This window comes from Ammodytes marinus (genome assembly GCF_949987685.1).
Source record: "Ammodytes marinus genome assembly, chromosome: 2".
Lineage (NCBI taxonomy): Eukaryota > Metazoa > Chordata > Actinopteri > Uranoscopiformes > Ammodytidae > Ammodytes > Ammodytes marinus.
Window position 1 is genome coordinate 24,349,928 of NC_137231.1, and position 17,352 is coordinate 24,367,279.

The 17,352-nt window shown below is 40.3% G+C and overlaps 2 protein-coding genes across 2 annotated transcripts; both read left to right on the forward strand.

The window, feature by feature from the left end:
• Positions 1-531: 531 nt before the first annotated feature.
• On the forward strand, positions 532-6,080 carry izumo1 (izumo sperm-oocyte fusion 1; the record flags this gene model as incomplete). Its single annotated transcript, XM_080041430.1, has 8 exons — positions 532-733; positions 1,249-1,323; positions 1,525-1,608; positions 1,726-1,746; positions 1,879-1,968; positions 2,167-2,294; positions 2,694-2,847; positions 5,908-6,080. The coding sequence occupies 8 exons, from the start codon at positions 532-534 to the stop codon at positions 6,078-6,080; spliced, it is 927 nt and encodes a 308-aa protein (XP_079897556.1).
• A 3,775-nt stretch (positions 6,081-9,855) lies between these two features.
• On the forward strand, positions 9,856-12,676 carry dusp2 (dual specificity phosphatase 2). The gene is made up of 4 exons (XM_080041123.1): positions 9,856-10,464; positions 10,799-10,920; positions 11,089-11,308; positions 11,809-12,676. Exons 1-4 carry the CDS (start codon positions 10,077-10,079, stop codon positions 12,024-12,026), a joined length of 948 nt encoding a protein of 315 aa, XP_079897249.1. The 5' UTR covers positions 9,856-10,076; the 3' UTR covers positions 12,027-12,676.
• Positions 12,677-17,352: the final 4,676 nt, after the last annotated feature.

Below are 17,352 nucleotides of genomic sequence, written 5' to 3' on the forward strand. Positions count from 1 at the left end.
TGTTCTTTATGCAGGTATTAACAAATTGCATAGTGTGGGGCCTCTGTTTCTGCTTAGTTGATAACTTTTACAACTTGCCCAAGCATGTGTTACAACCTACCCTGGTAATGGGGTAACAAGGGTACGTAGCAGAGGTAAGGGATGTAGCACAGGCAGCCAATGCTGGATTTCCAACTGAGCAACTGCCCCAGGCCATCAGGGGCTAAACTAAAGTCTCAGGTTCACCGTGTGGAAGTTGGTTTTGGTAAATTCATAGCTGCCATTTTGTTGGACTTTGCAACTCTTATCATTCAGTAGATTACTGAATGGGGCCTGTATTACTACCGAATGTTTTGGTGCTATGGTCGCAAGAGTTACAGTAAAACTACCAGTTCCTATAGAAGCAGTTGTAGGAGTGGGGATAATGGTTGCAGTACCAGTAAAAGTGGTATTTGTAGCAGGAATAATATCTGGAAACTGTGTTTCAGAACCGACACTGACTAAAGTGACTCATCCACTGATGTGCAGGGCGTTGAGGGTGCGGAGGAGGAGATGTTGCTGATGCTGGTGTCCCTGTTCTGCTGTGTCCCTGCAGCCAAGGCCTGTCTGCAGTGTGACCGCAGGATCAGGCTCCTTCTGGAGGACTTTGTCCTCTCTGCTCCCAGTGTGAACGACCAGATTGAAATGAAAAAGATTTGTGACCAGGCCTATGTGACCTACAAAGAGACCAGCCAGAAACAAAACGGAGTTATTGGTGAGACCAACAGCAAAGTATGACATGGCATCAGTGTTGACTTTGCTTATAAATGTGTATTTAAATAGATATGAGTTACACACTTGTAACTTCAAAAATGTTCTAAAATACTGTAAATGGTATATGCCTAAATTTACGTTGCACTTTTATCCAACTAGCCTAACAAGGCCTTTGCTGTGTACTCCCACATTCACACACACACTCAAATACTGATATTGCCAAGCTACCACGCAGGGTGCTGGCTAACCAATGGAAGGGATTTGTGGTTCAGTGTCAGTGCCCAAGGACACGTTGACATGTGGGCAGGAGGAAATCAGGAGACCTGTGATCAGTGGATGACCCGCAACGCCTCCTGAACCACATCCATCCAATATCATCAGCCTTTCAAAGCATTTTAATAATCTTGCAGTCTGAGCTCTTGATACTATGGCTGTCATTTTGTTCTGAATGAAGGTATGAGTGAGATGCTTGAACTGTAACAGTAACAAAGTGTTTGTCTGTTTGCCATTGATCAGATCCCACCACTCTGTACAGAGCCAGGACTGAGTACCAGAGTGAATTTGACCGCTTCTTGAAAACAAAACACACTGGTGAGAAACAAAATAAAACAAAACATTTTAATATATCATATACGTATATTTATTCAAAATGGATTCCACAGTAGTTGGTGAAAAACTGTATTCAAACATTGAGGTCTTTGTAATTTTTCCTTTTGACATATGACGATGTCATCATAACATCCTCAATGTCCACCTAATTTTAAGAGAAAGGCTGCTCTCTTTTTTTTAAAGGCTCCGTAACATTTGAAGCCATTCAGATCATGGAGAAGGGCAGGAAGATCTTAGAGAAACACTTGGACACATCCATGCATGATGGTAATTGCCATGAATAACAATGAGTGTTCTGCACAGCATGAGGCAGGCACTTTGTGGAAGTCGTTGACTGTGTACAAGATGCATTAGTTTCACCTCATTTGTTTGTCTTTCCCTCAGGATTGTGCCCTAACAAGTGTGGTAAGTATGTCCTGTCTGATCTTTCCCTCACTATAAATATGTTTAAATCCATTTCAAAGCACAGTGTGTACTTTTATATTATATATTCAGCCCTGCAGGACATGTGCTTGTGTGTGTCGTATGGTTTTTCAGGGCTTTTAAAGAGGAGAGTAATGGATTGCTTCTCCTGCCGCTACAAGATACACATCTGTCCCTCCCCCTCTGGCCAGCAGGATTGTGGGGGTATATTCTTGTTTGTTTGTTTGTTTGGGTCAGTCGTACCTATTATAACAAGTACAAGGACACATGCTGTTACGAGCGTGTAAATGTGTTCCCAAGCTGGGCACAGCTGCGGCCCGTCCATGTGCACGGGTAATGAAAAAGATTATTCAACTAATCCCTGTGCGTATGGATGAAGGGTTTCTCCTTTTCTCTCTGCAGAGAAGCCACTGCATGCTGAGGAGGGAGGCCAGGCAGTGCTGGACTGTTTCCTTCCATGGCATAGTCTTCTGTTGGGAAGACCAGAGTACCACTACTCCTGGGCCCCCGGCGTGCCAGAAAATAGAAAGGTCTCCCTCCATGACAACACAAACAGAAGTATTAGTAGCAGCCTCACACTTTAAAGGTGCAACGAGGAACTTTAAATATATCTGAAACAGTCTCATCTTTCCTCTGATGATCATAAATGACACGTAACAGCAAACGAGACCATTAGTGCAAATAATTCTATTTGTATGTAGTTTTGCTTCATGCCTTTGTCATGGGTATGCTCACCCAGGAACAACAGCAAACAGCATAAACTGAAAGTTCCTCGGAGCACCTTTAACTTCCTCATTACTATGTATTACGTTTTTTTTCCTTATTTAGCTGTATAGTATCATCATGAATAAGCATATTTATTTATTTACTGTCTGACATCTTTTACACCCACTTGCTTACAACTATCACTTCCTAATTTGTGTGTGCAGCTGAGCGAGAGTGACTTCAACGCCTTGGTAGTGACAGATGACTCATCTGTGGTCTTAAATCAGCTGCATGTTGATGAACAAGGAACATATCGCTGTTTTTTGCAGGGCCGGAATAATGGAACCGTCTTCTACCGAGTCGCTTTCCCACTCACCGGTAGTGTATTGCTCTAGTAGATGCGTCACCACTTAAAATTTTTTAGATCATTCAACTCTGACGGGGCAAAAACAAACACTACAATCTACATTTATTAATTCTAAATAAATGGAGCTATATATAAATACTTTAAAATCTCTGTGAGAGATAACTGGAAGATAAGTCAAAAGTTCCTAGTTTTGGTATTCCAGTACAACGTTATTCAGGAGGTCCCCAAGCAAAATTATAAAAACAGCAGTACTACATTTTTAAAGAGATTACTTTGCTACATGTTCAAAAGGGAACAGAATACATGGCAGTTTTGTTAGGCTTATACTTAATTTCTGTGTATGTGTGTGTCTGTGCTTATGGTTTGAATCTGTCAGGAACTGTAGATATATATATACATATACAGGTGAAACTCATATTATTAGAATATCATGGAATTTTTTTAAAAATCTAATTGAATTCAAAAAGTCAAAGTTCCATATATTCTAGATATATTAGACATATAGTGATATATTTCAGGCATTTTTTTTGATTAAATGTACAGGATTCCGGCTTACAGCTCATGAAAACCAGAAATTGAACATCTCAAAATATTAGAATATATTCCATAAGGCCAATAAAAACAAATAGTTATAATACAGAAATGTCGCTTTTTTCATAAGTATTTTCATTCATCTACTATAAACTTGGTCTGGGTTCTTATTTTGCATGAATTATTGCATTAATGTGGCATGGCATGGTGACGATCAGTCTGTGGCACTTCTGAGGTGTTATGAAGCCCAGGTTGCTTTGATAGAGGCCTTCAGCTCGTCTGTATTGTTGGGTCTGGTGTGTCTAATCTGCCTCTTGACAATAGCCCATAGCTTATCTATTGAGTTCAGGTCAGGAGAGTTGTCTGGCCATTCAAGTACAGTAATACCATGGTCAGTCAACCAGTTACCAGTGGTTTATGGTACTGTGGGCAGGTGCCAAATCTTGCTGGAAAAGGAAATTGTCATCTCCATAAAGCTTGTCAACAGACGGAAGCATGAAGTGCTCTAAAATCTTCTGGTAGATGGCTGTGTTGACTCTGGACTTGATAACACAGTGGACCAACAGCAGCAGATGACATGATACCTAAAATCATCACTGATACAAATGAAATGTTGCGTTTCATTTTGAAATCAATGTCCCACAGTCTAGTGGAAGAGTGGAGGGGCACACAATCCAAGTTGCTTGATGACCAGTGTCAAGTTACAACAGTCAGTGATGATTTGAGGCACCATGTCATCTGATGGTGTTGGTCCACTGTGTTATCAAGTCCAAAGTCACCACAGCTGTCTACCAGGAGATTTTAGAGCACTTCATGCCTGCGTCTGTTAATTAGCTTTATGAAGATGCTGAATTCCTTGTTCCAGCAAGACTTGGCACCTGTCCACAGTGCCAAAACCACTAGTAACTGGTTGACTGACCATGGTATTTCTGTACTTGATTGGCCAGACAACTCTCCTGACCTGAAACCCATAGATAATCTATGGAGTACTGTCAAGTGGCAGATGATACACACCAGACCCAACAATACAGACGAGCTGAAGGCCACTATCAAAGCAACCTGGGCTTCCATAACACCTCAGCAGTGCCACAGACTGATAGCATCCATGCGACGCCGCATTGAGGCAGGAATTCATGCAAAAGGGGCCCAAACCTAGTACTGAGTACATATGCATGATTATACTTTCTAGAGGGCCGACATTTCTGTATTGAAAATCCTTTTTTTATTGATTTTATGTAATATTCTAATTTTATGAGATTTTGAATTTGGGGTTTTCATAAGCTGTAAACCATAATCATCAAAGTTATAACAAATAAAGGCTTGAAATATCTCACTTCGCATGCAATGAGTATATATAATATATAAGTTTCACCTTTTAAGTTGAATTACTGAAATAAATGAACTTTTGCATGATATTCTAATTTTTCGAGTTTCACCTGTATATACACACTCACCGGCCACTTTATTAGGTACACCTGTTCAATGGCTAATAAAACCCAATAGCTAATCAGCCAATCACATGACAAAAAAGAAATGCATTTAGGTATGTAGATGTGGTCAAGACAACATGCTGAAGTCAAACTGAGCATCAGAATGGGGTAGAAAGGAGATTTAAGTGACTTTGAACGTTGCATGGTTAATGGTGCACGGCAGGATGAATCCATACTTTCATGTTGTTTACGCCAAATTTTGAACCTGCCATCTGAACGTCGCAACTGAAATAGAGACTCATCAGACCAGGCATGATTTTTTCAATCGTCTATTGTCCGATTTTGGTGATCCTGTGTGAATTGTAGGCTCAGTTTCCTGTTCTTAGCTCACAGGAGCGGTACCCGGTGGGGTCTTCTACTGCTGTAGCCGATCTTCTTCAATGGATGTGTTGTTCGTTCAGAAATGGTATTCTGCATACCTTGGTTGTAACAAGTGGTTATTTGAAATACTGTTGCCTTTCTATCATCTCGAACCAGTCTGCCCATCCTCCACTGACCTCTGACTTCAAGAAGGCATTTTGGTCCACACAACTGCTGCTCACTGAATATTTTTCCTTTTTCGGACCATTCTCTTTAAACCCTAGAGATGGTTGTGCTTTAAAATCCCAGTAGATCATTAGTTTCTGAAATACTCAGACCAGCCCTTCGGGCACCCTCAACCTTGCCATGTTCAAAGTCACTTAAAACCCCTTTCTTCCCCATTCTATTGCTCGGTTGTAACTTCAATTTATTGTCCTGTCCAGGTCTGCATGCCTAAATGCATTGAGTTTCTGCCATGTGATTGGCTGATTAGTTATATGTGTTAAGAAGACATTTAACTGCTGTAACTAATAAAGTGGCCGGTGTGTGTGTGTGTGTGTGTATATATAGCAGTACCTTATGCCTAAAGGTCTAACGATAGCTCTCTAAATTCACCAAATAAATCCTTCAATATGAGGACCCCTGGGAGGAAATCTTTTGTAAATGTAATCAACAGCTTACTGTGTGTGTCTGGTTTGCCTTTTATATGTTACTCCACAGCTCTGACATTTTCATCCTCCTTCTTCACAGTTGCCCCTTTGCCTGACCAATCTCCCCGGCCCGTTGTCACTCTGCCCCCCATGCCCCATGGAGACAACTACTCCCCTTTTAAACCTACCGAAGGCCTATTGGTGCCAGTCATAGCCATGGTTACTGCTCTGAGTCTTGCAGCGAGCGTAGGCCTCACAGCTGTACTGGGGTAAGAGACAGTAAGTGGGTGGAGGGGGAGAAAGGGAGAGGGTGAAGGGCTGAGATGGAAGGGGAGAGGGGAGAGAGGTGACAGTCACAGAGCTAAATGACACAAGTTGAAAGAAGTGTTTTCATGTAGCGTGAGAGATTGATTTGTAACTTATGAGGCTTAGGTGAAGTTACAATAGTTATATTTGGCTTCATTGTTTATAATTGAACCAATTATTCTACGTCAATGAGCTGTTTTCTCGTATCGTCACTTCTTCCAGGAAGTGTTAAAAACAAAAAGGGATTCATTTAGATTGAACACACATCAAGGGTAGCTTTTTTGAAATTTGCTGTAATTTAATGGTGTTTAGTTTTTACTTAAATTAAGACTACTGCATGTGTTTGTGATCTTTGTAGACTGATGATCAATCAGAGGCGAGAGGCAGAGGAGCAGAGAAGAAGGAGGAAGAAGGAAAAAAACATGCAGAATAAAGGGTGATAAAAATACGGTGTACGGTAATGCACGCTTTGATGACAGGGAGGTTTGAGTAACTTCAGGTTGGAAATTCAGCAGCTAAATTAATTTCCCAGCACAAAGGAATCCAGAAATGACATTGAAGTGAGAAAAGATGTTCGACTACATGCAGATGCGGCTACACAAAGCATATGAGGTGTCTCAATGTTTTAAAACACGTTTTTAAGTTTAAGGTCAGTCAGTGTGAATAATGGCGAATCAAACACTAGAGATCTCACCGTGTGGTGTAACACAACCAGAGTAAACACACACGCCCACGTAAACACACATACTAAAATTACCCCAGAAACCACTCAACTTTCCGTAACATTAAGTCAGTGGTCTGACCCCGGCAGGGTCACGCTCCCCCTGAATGGAGTGATGCCATTGTCACGTGGGTGTTCATGAGAGGAATCAGAGATGAGGTAAATCTCCCGGATTACAGTCTTTTTCAGAGATTAATAGCCCCAGCCTTCCAATTAATCCTGGATAATCCCCTCTGGGAGGAGTGGGGGTAAAAGCCATTAGCAGCAGATGTTTTCATCAGGGTTTCTTTTAATGTTTATTTACCGATATATTCACTCATAGTGACTGAGTAAGGGGGACTTTTGCATCACCAGCAATGTCCTGAAGTCATTGTTTTCATTACCAGATTATTGTTGGTTTCCTTCTTCCTACTGGATGTTCTCTGTACATTTTGATGATCTCATTTTACACATGTTCGGTTGTGATCTCTACCACAAGCCTGTCACGTGTCATATTTCTGCTATTTCTGTCCAACAACGAATTCAAACCCATCTCAAAGCGTTGTGTCATGCCAGATTTACTATTTTCCAACCGTGACGCCATACTTAACATAGAGAAGATGATCAATTATTTGGACCGGCTGAAAATGAAAGCGAGTTGTTGGTTTCGACACCTCATCCAGGAATTAAGGAAATAAATCGTCTCTGAAGTCCCTTATCGTTGCTCAGTCAAACTTTTTTTAAGTCAGGCGTAGTCAGTTTAGGTTAGGAGTCGTAATGTAACAGTTGTTATGATACAGTTTCGATGTGTGTGTGAGTGGAAGCCGAGGCCTGCGTGGATGGTAACAGGATGTATGTGCGGTGCTGTTTCCTGTCTGGTTGCTGAGATGGGGGCGAATGTTGAAAAGAAAATACATTCTTTTAAGGCACCCACAGTAAAAAGACAATGGCGTCACAGTTTTCCAACTCACCAGACCTCCTTGCTTCACTGTGGGTTTTTGAAGCCTAAAGTGCAGGTTGAGGCCACGTTAAATGCATGCTTAGCAGCCCTACTGCCAGCTATCACAAACTGTGTACAGATTTGTGTGTGTGTGTGAGTGTGTGCATGTGCATGTGCGTGTGTGTGTGTGTGTGTGTGTGTGTGTGTGTGTGTGTGTGTGTGTGTGTGTGTGTGTGTGTGTGTGTGTGTGTGTGTACTGCAGTGGATTGAAATTACAGAGTCAGCAGGGAGAGACACAAAGTAGCAGTGCTGCTGAGGGACCAGCAGGCAGCAGTGGGTGGAGGAGAGGGGAAGTGGGAATGTGAAGAAGGAAAGTGGAGTCAGAGGTTTGAGTGGGAGACGTTTGTGAGGGCGGCGAAGTAACTTTTGAATGTGGTTTATGAGGATATGAAAAGACAAAGAAGTCACACAACATCTTGTGATATAAACTATCCAACACTGCACAAAGAGTATATTTTGTGTGTTACAGAGCAATGAGTATTTTTTTTCAATTGAGGGGTACCTACCATATCTTAATACATTAGAATTGCTGGTGTTTGACTTAAATATTACTCATGCCTGGAGATTTAAGTAAAGTTGTATTGAAAGATACTTGAGTAAAATTGAACAAACAAGACTCATTTTGAGATGTGCTCAAAGCCCCTCAGTTTCAAATGTAAGGTATTATCTTCCATGTAATTAAATATTCAGAAATATTAAGCAAGACACCCAAGTGCATTAAAATATACACTAAGGGATTAAAAATATGGGAACGTTTTGGTCATATTTCAATTGATTGTAGACAACACTGTCACACTCAAACATTTCAAACTGAATATTTCTAATTACTGATTTTCCAACTGAGTAAGGTGATGACAGATAAAAACAAAAATACAGAAACCTGTAAAAAAAATGTTTAAGTGTTCTAACTCTTATCATACAATTTGAGGTTCATGTAGGACCTCAACACTCACAGCAGGAAATAATATGGCATGGCATCCTGACTGTAACAACCTTAACATGGACACACCAAGCTGTCTCAGACTTATTATTTCTTAACATAGTTCTTTGTTAATGTGTCATATTTCATATTCAAAATTATTCATAGAAATATTTAATTGTGTTTTGAGTTCAAAACAATCATATGAAAAGACCTCCATTTTTGTCCAGAAAGTATTCAGAAATATAGAGGCATTTTGTGATGAACAAGTGCAATGTAGTTTATTTTAAGGTCATCCCACATAGTCACCAGCAAATGTACTTTTTGATCCTGTTTGAGAATTGTTTCCTAAAAACTACAGCTGTGTCTGGAAAAAGACAAATTTGTTTTTGACGTATTTGCGGTATTTCTGGCTTCTGCTTGAAGATTGCTGTCTTCAGTGGACTGAAATAACATATTACTGCTTTTGATATTTTCATGTAAATTTACTGGACAACTGTAAAAATATGGAATATCAACTGGTCCTTTTCAGTAAAGAAATCAAATCAAAGTGCAACTTCATGAAAATGTTGAGTAAAGTGTAAAAGGCTATAATGTCACAGTATTATCTAGATTTCCCAGCAGAGCAGAAACCAAGTAATTCAAGTCTGGCATGGCATTTTATCAGTGCAACATGTTGCTTTTCTCCAATGTAAAAAGTAACGAGAGAACAGAGGAAAACCAATAATAGGAAATGGTTACTTTTGTCTGTGATCTTCATGGGGCAAAAATAAACATTAGCTGTTGTGCAGTGACCCAGAGTTTGATTCCAATCTAAATAACAACATTCAGCCATCACCCTTTCCTCTGGAGGCTGTACGGCGGGGAGGGCTGTGTTTCAACTCAGCATAACGTCATTCAACACGAAAACACGGGATAACCCCAAACGACAACGTGCGCGGTAGGAAAAGCAGATTTGACGTCATTGTCCATATGAGGAGTGCCGGGTAGGCCATATATGGTTTTCCGCCTCTGACATCGTTCCTTCTGTGGAAAACAAGGCGGGGCCGACCCCGCCCATCACCCAGCTGTTATCAATGAACAAGTGAAACTCTCAATCAAAAGCTGATTTTAACAGAGCTGACGGAGTACTCAACAAATAGGCTACTCTGTAGGCCTATAAACGTAGTAGGCTAGTACAATAGATTTAAAAATATATTTTAGAAGTACGCCTAGGCTACCACATCAACCATTCCATTTAAAATCCTCACTAAAAACGTGGTTTATTTTTGGGATTTTAGATTTTTAAATAATTTATTATTTATTAATTTTAAATTATTTTAAATAGCCTATACTTATTCAGCAATGACTTCCAGCAGTGAGCCTTTGGAGATAACTGGCAATGAGCTGGTTCACATACTCAGGACCCCCCGGGAGCAATACACGTCTGCTGGCTGTGTGGTGCTGGACTGCCGACCTTTCCTCAACTTTTCTTTTGCGCACATCTCCGAATCCCGGAATGTCAACTGGAACTCAATGCTGCGTCGTAGATCCAAGAGCTCGGTGGTGGCTCTGGAGTGGCTCATCCCGGATAAGGCGCTCCTGGGCCGGCTGAGGCGCGGGGAGTTCTCCCCGTTGGTTGTGGTGGACGAGAGCAGCCTCTCCGTGGCCGAGCTGAAGACAGAGAGTGTGGCCCAGATGCTGCTCACTGCCCTACAAAACGAAGTTCACACGCAGATCTGCTTTCTACAAGGTAATTAGACTTCAGAGTATTTCAGTTCACCAACATTTATTATTTTAAGCTTTTAAAGTAATAAAGCTTGTGATAAAAATAAAAAAACGTGAGCCACAAATAGGTTATAGGCCATGTATTGAGCACACGTAAATATTTTGTGACTTGTGTGTCAGTGCAAACATCGCCATAATCAAACAGGATAAAGGAACGTTTGAGTTTGTAATTTAAAGCCAAATGATATAGCCTAGCCTACTTTTCATGGGCATCATTGTTTTTTCCCACACACCACATTTTAAAAGGTGGACTTTGGTCAACGTTTGGGTCTAAGCTAATCATGTGACCCCAATTTTAGGTGGATTTGAGGGTTTTTCGGAGGCCTATCGAGAGCTCTGTTATATCTCTCCCAGCAATCACCTTTCTACAGTGGAACCAGAGCCAATAGTGACGGGACGGAGGACACCAGCATATGATCGGGTAAGATTTAATTCCCCCTATTTTTTTATAAGATTTAATGGACGTTAGGCTATATGTAATATAACCCTAAACATAAACAAATCAAAAAGCTATCAAAGTGAAGAAAAAATATGTAGCATGAGATAAAGACTAAACTTCTTACTGACTTGGACTTTGGATAAATTGCAGGATGGTCCAGTGGAGCTGTTGTCCTTCCTGTTTCTGGGCAGTGCCATCCACTCCTCCCGCAAAGAGACCCTGGCAGCAGCGGGTATCACAGCTGTACTCAACGTTTCCTCAACGTGCCCTAACTTCTATGAAGGGGAGTTTGAGTACCTCAGGCTCACTGTGGAGGACACACTAGCTGCTGACATCAGAGCCTGCTTCTCCACAGCCATCGCCTTCATCGGTGAGTTTCTCCTTTAGACATCCAAACCCATCCTGTGTCTTATGCTTGTTCCGTGACGGAATGAAGTTAGTTGAATTATTTTGTCTTGTTTAGGTGAGATATCTTTTTAAACTCTTGAAGAAACAAAATATCCCAAAAATGTCTCTAAGCAGCTTGTACACGATAATCCATATTGTAGCCCAGACCTCTGGGCAAACAGTGTAATTCTCTGATTGTGAAACGATTGTGCTGCACAAGCTTCAGAAGATGCATTTTTTATTTTTTTTACTTAATTTGATCTTGTTTTGAGCCTAATTTAGTCATCATAGAAATCAGTTAGATTTATACTAACTAACATTGGCGAATAACTTAATTTTAAGTTGTACATCACTCATTAAGCCATATAGTTTACATTGCTGTACGTATTTCTGCTGATAAAACTTTCTCAATGATGTCGAAGAGTGCAATATGCTGATCTCTCTTCCTCTTTCCGTCTTGTCTTTTTCTCCGCTCTGATACAGACTCGGTGAAGCAGAATGGTGGTCGTGTGCTGGTGCACTGCCAGGCGGGTATCTCTCGCTCTGCCACTATCTGTCTGGCCTACCTCATGCACACACAGCGGGTTAAACTGGATGAGGCCTTCGAGTTTGTGAAGCAGCGGCGTCAGGTCATCTCCCCAAACCTGGGCTTCATGGGACAGCTGCTGCAGTTTGAGACGGACGTCCTCTGCCAGGGCTGAAGAAATATGTGTCTGTACTTTTCGGACAGTTCTCATGCCTCTTGTAGGCCTTCTGCTCGTCTCGGAGCATTATCAGTACTGAAGTAGTACGTACAATTGCACTGTTTTGTATTATCTAAACTGCTATGGAAGCCAGTACATTTCAGAAGTGTTTGCTTTGAGACCAACTCTTGCTGCTGGTATCTCAAGACCGGTGGATCTGGACTTTTCCTGATTTAAAAAAACTGCAGTTGGCAATATGAAGTCCGCTCTGATGACCACATCATACACAGTTTGTACTGAGCAATATATAGTTGGAGCAGCTGTGAGGTAACTTCCCTGATGACTTGAGGGGAATCATTCCTGCCTGTCTGGTTTTCTGTGTATGACTTATGTGCCTGATGTTCTTCAAGGGCTTTCTTATTCTCATACTGAAAGCCAGTTGTATTCTCCTTCAGAGATACAACCACTGTGACGTGACATGTCTTTTTCTGAGATTACTGGTTAAGGCAATACTGGAGGAATCTCGAGTATCATTGTGTAATTTATTAATATGCACTAATTAGAGTTAGTGTAACTATTCTGAATATTGAGACAGAATAAACTTGGTACACTCCAACTGGAAGAAGTTGGTTTTATTATGTAAATAGAATTTGTATTTATTATTTCTGCTGCACTTTATACTTGCATAGTTTGGCTGATTCCTGCTGTTGATTTCCACTGAAATAAAAAACATGCTGGAGAACACAACGAGTCATTTTACTTTGTATAACTTACCCTTTTCTTACATACAGTGACCTAAATTCTACTTATATGCTGAAAATATTAAGTCAATATGTAGTCCAACATGTATGCTATCCAGACAAACACAGTGAGATCCCAGTGTCCTGTAGCCTTTTGTGTCGAAAACATTACAAATTGTTCCACATTCTAACTTTGTTGCACCTGTTTTGCTCTTTTTAAATCAGATTGTATTAAAGCTGCAATGCTGAGTATTATGGAAGAGAATGGGTTTGACAGTATGAAGTCCTGTTGACCTCGATAACCGCTGACATCATTAAACATCCATTTACTCAAGTTGTCAGGGCTTTGGATGTTTTTTCCTATTTGGTCTTGGTTTTTTGAGTAATGAGCCTACAAGGCAGAAATACATACATCATCTCAAGGTGTTTAAATGAGCTGTATCAATAGATATTGTGTCCTATCCCCTGACATTACTTGCCAAGCTTATACAGACATATTGTCCACTGGGACTGTTGCATTCTGGATAGGCACATTAGGAAGCCCTTACCATCATGTCTTTTGTCTGCCATCAAGAAAGGACGGTAACCTGGAGATCGGGGTATTTGCAAATTAATCAGTATCTCAAACTATTTTACAGTACGTACAGTATATATCAAATACATGCCTCGTGTATGCTTAGGCCTGCATGCAGTAGCCTCAAGGCTAAAACAAACGTCCTATATAAATACAAACAATTCATATATTCCTTAAGACAATGAGTTCTCATTCTTCAATACAAGTGTGAATAAAGAGTCAACCCCACCATCAAACCTCAAAACACAAGATTGGGATGTTTATTTTGAAAAAGGGCAAACTGTCTCATCCTCAAGGATCTTCTGGTAGGATTTAAAAGGTCAAGATGGCACTGCTCTGTCATAGTGCCTGTACTTCAGATAAGAAGTAGCAATCTAATAATGACCAGCGATTTTTCTGTTGTACTTTTACTTTTAGAACTTTGATCATATGATTTTAAAAGCAGGTCTTGTACTTGCAATAGTGTATTTTTGTATCTTTGTTGTACTAGTACCTAACTCAACGATCTGGCTACTTCTTCCACCACTGCAGGTGTTCTAAAATAAATTTCAGCATGATTATACTTGGGTTATCACTAAACAGGCCTACTGCAAGCACTGGATATCAGTTTGTAGTGAGACAGTGCACTCTAGTGACTACTATAAAAATAACCATATGATTCAAAAGTATCCAGCAGATGACGCCAGCAGGCTTTTTATAAACTCTGGCAGCTTATTTGTTCCTAAGATAAGAATTATTAACCACATACGCACACATGCCCTAAACAAACCCTATGGGCCTGTTTCACAGACATGGGTTAAACATTGTCCTGGACTAAATGGAATTTTGAACAGAGATTTTCCAGTGAAAGTACAATTTAGTCCGTGAAACTGGCCCTATATGTACCATTGTCTATTAAGTAATGTAATGACTTGTTGTGTTTTTTCACTTGGTAATTTATTTATCTAATCAAACTTTTTCACATTACTTTCATTGGTATGTCTATATAATCTTGTTTATTATATTCAGATGCTTGTCAAGCTCCTTAATGAAAACAGAATGGAACCGTTACTCAATCACTGTATACACATTAAACTGGTGTAAGTATCAATCATAATACATTAGGCTGTGCTCCAAATACTACATGTGTTTGTATATGCCTGCACTGTACTGTATGTATGAAATAGGAGAGTGAGAGATTAAGGATTTGGGATCACACTTCTGTTAGATGCTGTGCTTTTCAGTATTTGCCATTCGCCGCTGAAGATGGTGCCACTCAAACAAGAAATCCCATTCAGGGAGAAAACTGCTAATATAAAATATGAGCAGAATGTGTGATGTTGTGATGTAACACACACATACAACAGCCTGCAGTAACACACACACATACACACACACAAGCACATTGTGTTATCATTACAAATGAAGAAATAAATGATTACAGTATGATCATCTGGGAGAGCTTCCTGTAATCGTTTTCAGGTTACACACACACAAACAGACTTGTAATACTATACTTCTAAGACCAAAGCCGGCCCAAGCCTTCATGGGGCCCTAAGCGAAATATGATTAGGGGGCCCCTCTCCAATGTTAGCGCTGCTGAAACTATAGATCTTTGTTAAATATCATTCACACATTTTTTTAACCTTTTTAAAGTGAAATGCATGAATCTGGTGCACTTTGAGAGGAAAATTAAGAGGCCAAATCTGAGAAATTGTGTGAACAAATAATTTGGAGACACTGGTCAGATGAATTAGAAGCTATTGAAGAAGGACACATGGATTTTCCATAAAAATATTAATATAAAATTAAATATTATGGAGGGTCCACTGGGTTGGGCTCTTTTTCTTTTACGGGACACATTTGTCTGTAATAAAATTAATGCATTTAAATGCAGTGAGAGGAACGAAGCAGAAGAACTCTGTTGTCCAGCTACTGTATCTTTTTTTCCACAGACGAGGCTGAAACAGGCTATAGACTATAAACAGTGCATGGCCAACTGAGGGCAGCCCCATTTCCAATTGTTTTTCAATAAACTCAATACACACTGTGCATGGATGTGAACGTGACATGATCAGATAATTTCAGATTACCTCCCAGATGAACTGATTACATTTTTAGGCTATTAATTATCTAGACCAAAACATTTTATTCCTTTTTTTGTATGATAACTTACATTTTCATAATAAGATGTTAATATCAAACGCACAAAAAAAAAAAAAAAAAAAGGCTTATGCCTCAGACCGGCTCTTAGACCTTCATTGATTCAATACATTCCCAAGGTCAGTGAAAGGGGATGCACTAATATGAGCACGGAAGTAATAATAATGCATGTTACCCTTGGCTTATTCCCCTGTCTTTGTTTTTATAGTATTGAGTATTTTTACTTCCTTAGGCCTTTTAAAAGTCTTTCAAATAATCAATCTGAGAAGAAAGGATATCCTGCTTGCAGCTCATAATAAAATGCAACCCTGTGCAAACCCTGTGAGAAGTGCTTGCAAGTACTCAAAAGCAAAAAAGGTCCCAAATTGCCTTTGTCCCAAATTCCAAACTCAAACATCACAACTACATGGCTTACCCCAACAAGTATCTTAACTGAACTTCAACCTTATTACATTTTATATCCTACAGTTGACTTAAAGGTGCAGTGTGTAATATGACATCATCAAGAAAGTTCGAGAAAATTCTACAAAGTTCTAGAATGCAACGCTCCCTGGGTAACCCCACCCCTTTTGAATAATAACAGAAGCTACAGCTATTATGCACTAAATTAAACGTACTTATGGATATTATAATTATTTTCTACCAAGTCTGCTATGAAGAAAATCCAAAAATTCTACACACTGCAGGTTTAAGGAGTTCAATTGGAATAAGGTTGAAGTTCAGTTGCCTCTTCGCTAGCCAAAATGTCTTTACCGTCCAAATGTCTCCTCCACACCGATACTCACAAGGTAGAGGTTGATAAACACACACACATAGAAAACCGAAGGCAGAATCGAAGCAATAACTAAAAAACGGGTCTGAACTGAGCAGTGAGGTACTGTACTATAATTGATTTGGACCTCTATCATAATGTGCACAGACAGGACACTCAAGTATGCTGACCTGCAGTTATCTGGAACTCAACTGGGAAAAGGTCTTTATGGATAATTTATCTTCACCTCCTCTTGGTTTTGTTAAATCTGTCAACACCAAGAGACTTCAAGAATAGTTTTTCAAAGAAACAAGACTTTTACCAAGCACGTAGAGAGTTTATTCAAAGAGTGGATGCCCTCTCGAGACTAGGTGCGAACTTCTCCAGCCTGGATATCGAATGAACATATGCTGATCCTCATGCGCACGATGCATGACAGCAAAATGTTCCCCAGGCTTGTGTTTACATGTTTGTATACAACATCCTCTTTTTTTCGATTGCTAAACGACAGTGGGCACAATGAAAAATGAACAACAGTTTGGACCACATGGACTTCTTTATTGCACACTGTGTTACAGTAAGGGTTTTGCACATGTGGCTTCAGTTGTGCCCACTATCGTTTAATAATAGAAAAAACTGTATACAACAAGCACTTGAGAAGTGATGTACTGTGCACTGAATGCTGTTTGCTTCTCAATCTCTATAACCTTGACAATGATGACACACCCCGCTCACCCGGAATGCATTTCCAGCGTGTTACTAAGCACGGTTCGCCCATGGAAACAGGGACACTTGATTGGAGTGCTCTCTCCCACTAAAAGCTTTATTCTCTTTATATTTAGAATGTGTAGCGTGGAGCGATAAATGTACAACCATTATTGACTGCTGCATTGGTGCTTCAGGTCACACAATCAGAGAGCAAGGCTCCAAATTGTAATTCCATGGGTGGTTAGCTGGGCTGCTCTCTCGTTGAAGCTGCAACGTGTGGGAGATGTAGATCAAAAACAAGTAAACAGGACATCCTACCCACACACCATTCACACGATTACGTGTGTGTGTGTGTGTGTGTGTGTGTGTGTGTGTGTGTGCGTGCGTGCGTGCGTGCGTGCGTGCGTGCGTGCGTGCGTGCGTGTGTGT

Bases quoted from the DNA above. Each gene is read 5' to 3' on its own strand.
- dusp2 (XM_080041123.1), top strand. From the start codon at position 10,077: ATGACTTCCAGCAGTGAGCCTTTGGAGATAACTGGCAATGAGCTGGTT. The intron at 10,921-11,088 runs GTAAGATTTAAT...GATAAATTGCAG, and splicing joins GGACACCAGCATATGATCGG to GATGGTCCAGTGGAGCTGTT. The intron at 11,309-11,808 runs GTGAGTTTCTCC...GCTCTGATACAG, and splicing joins CACAGCCATCGCCTTCATCG to ACTCGGTGAAGCAGAATGGT.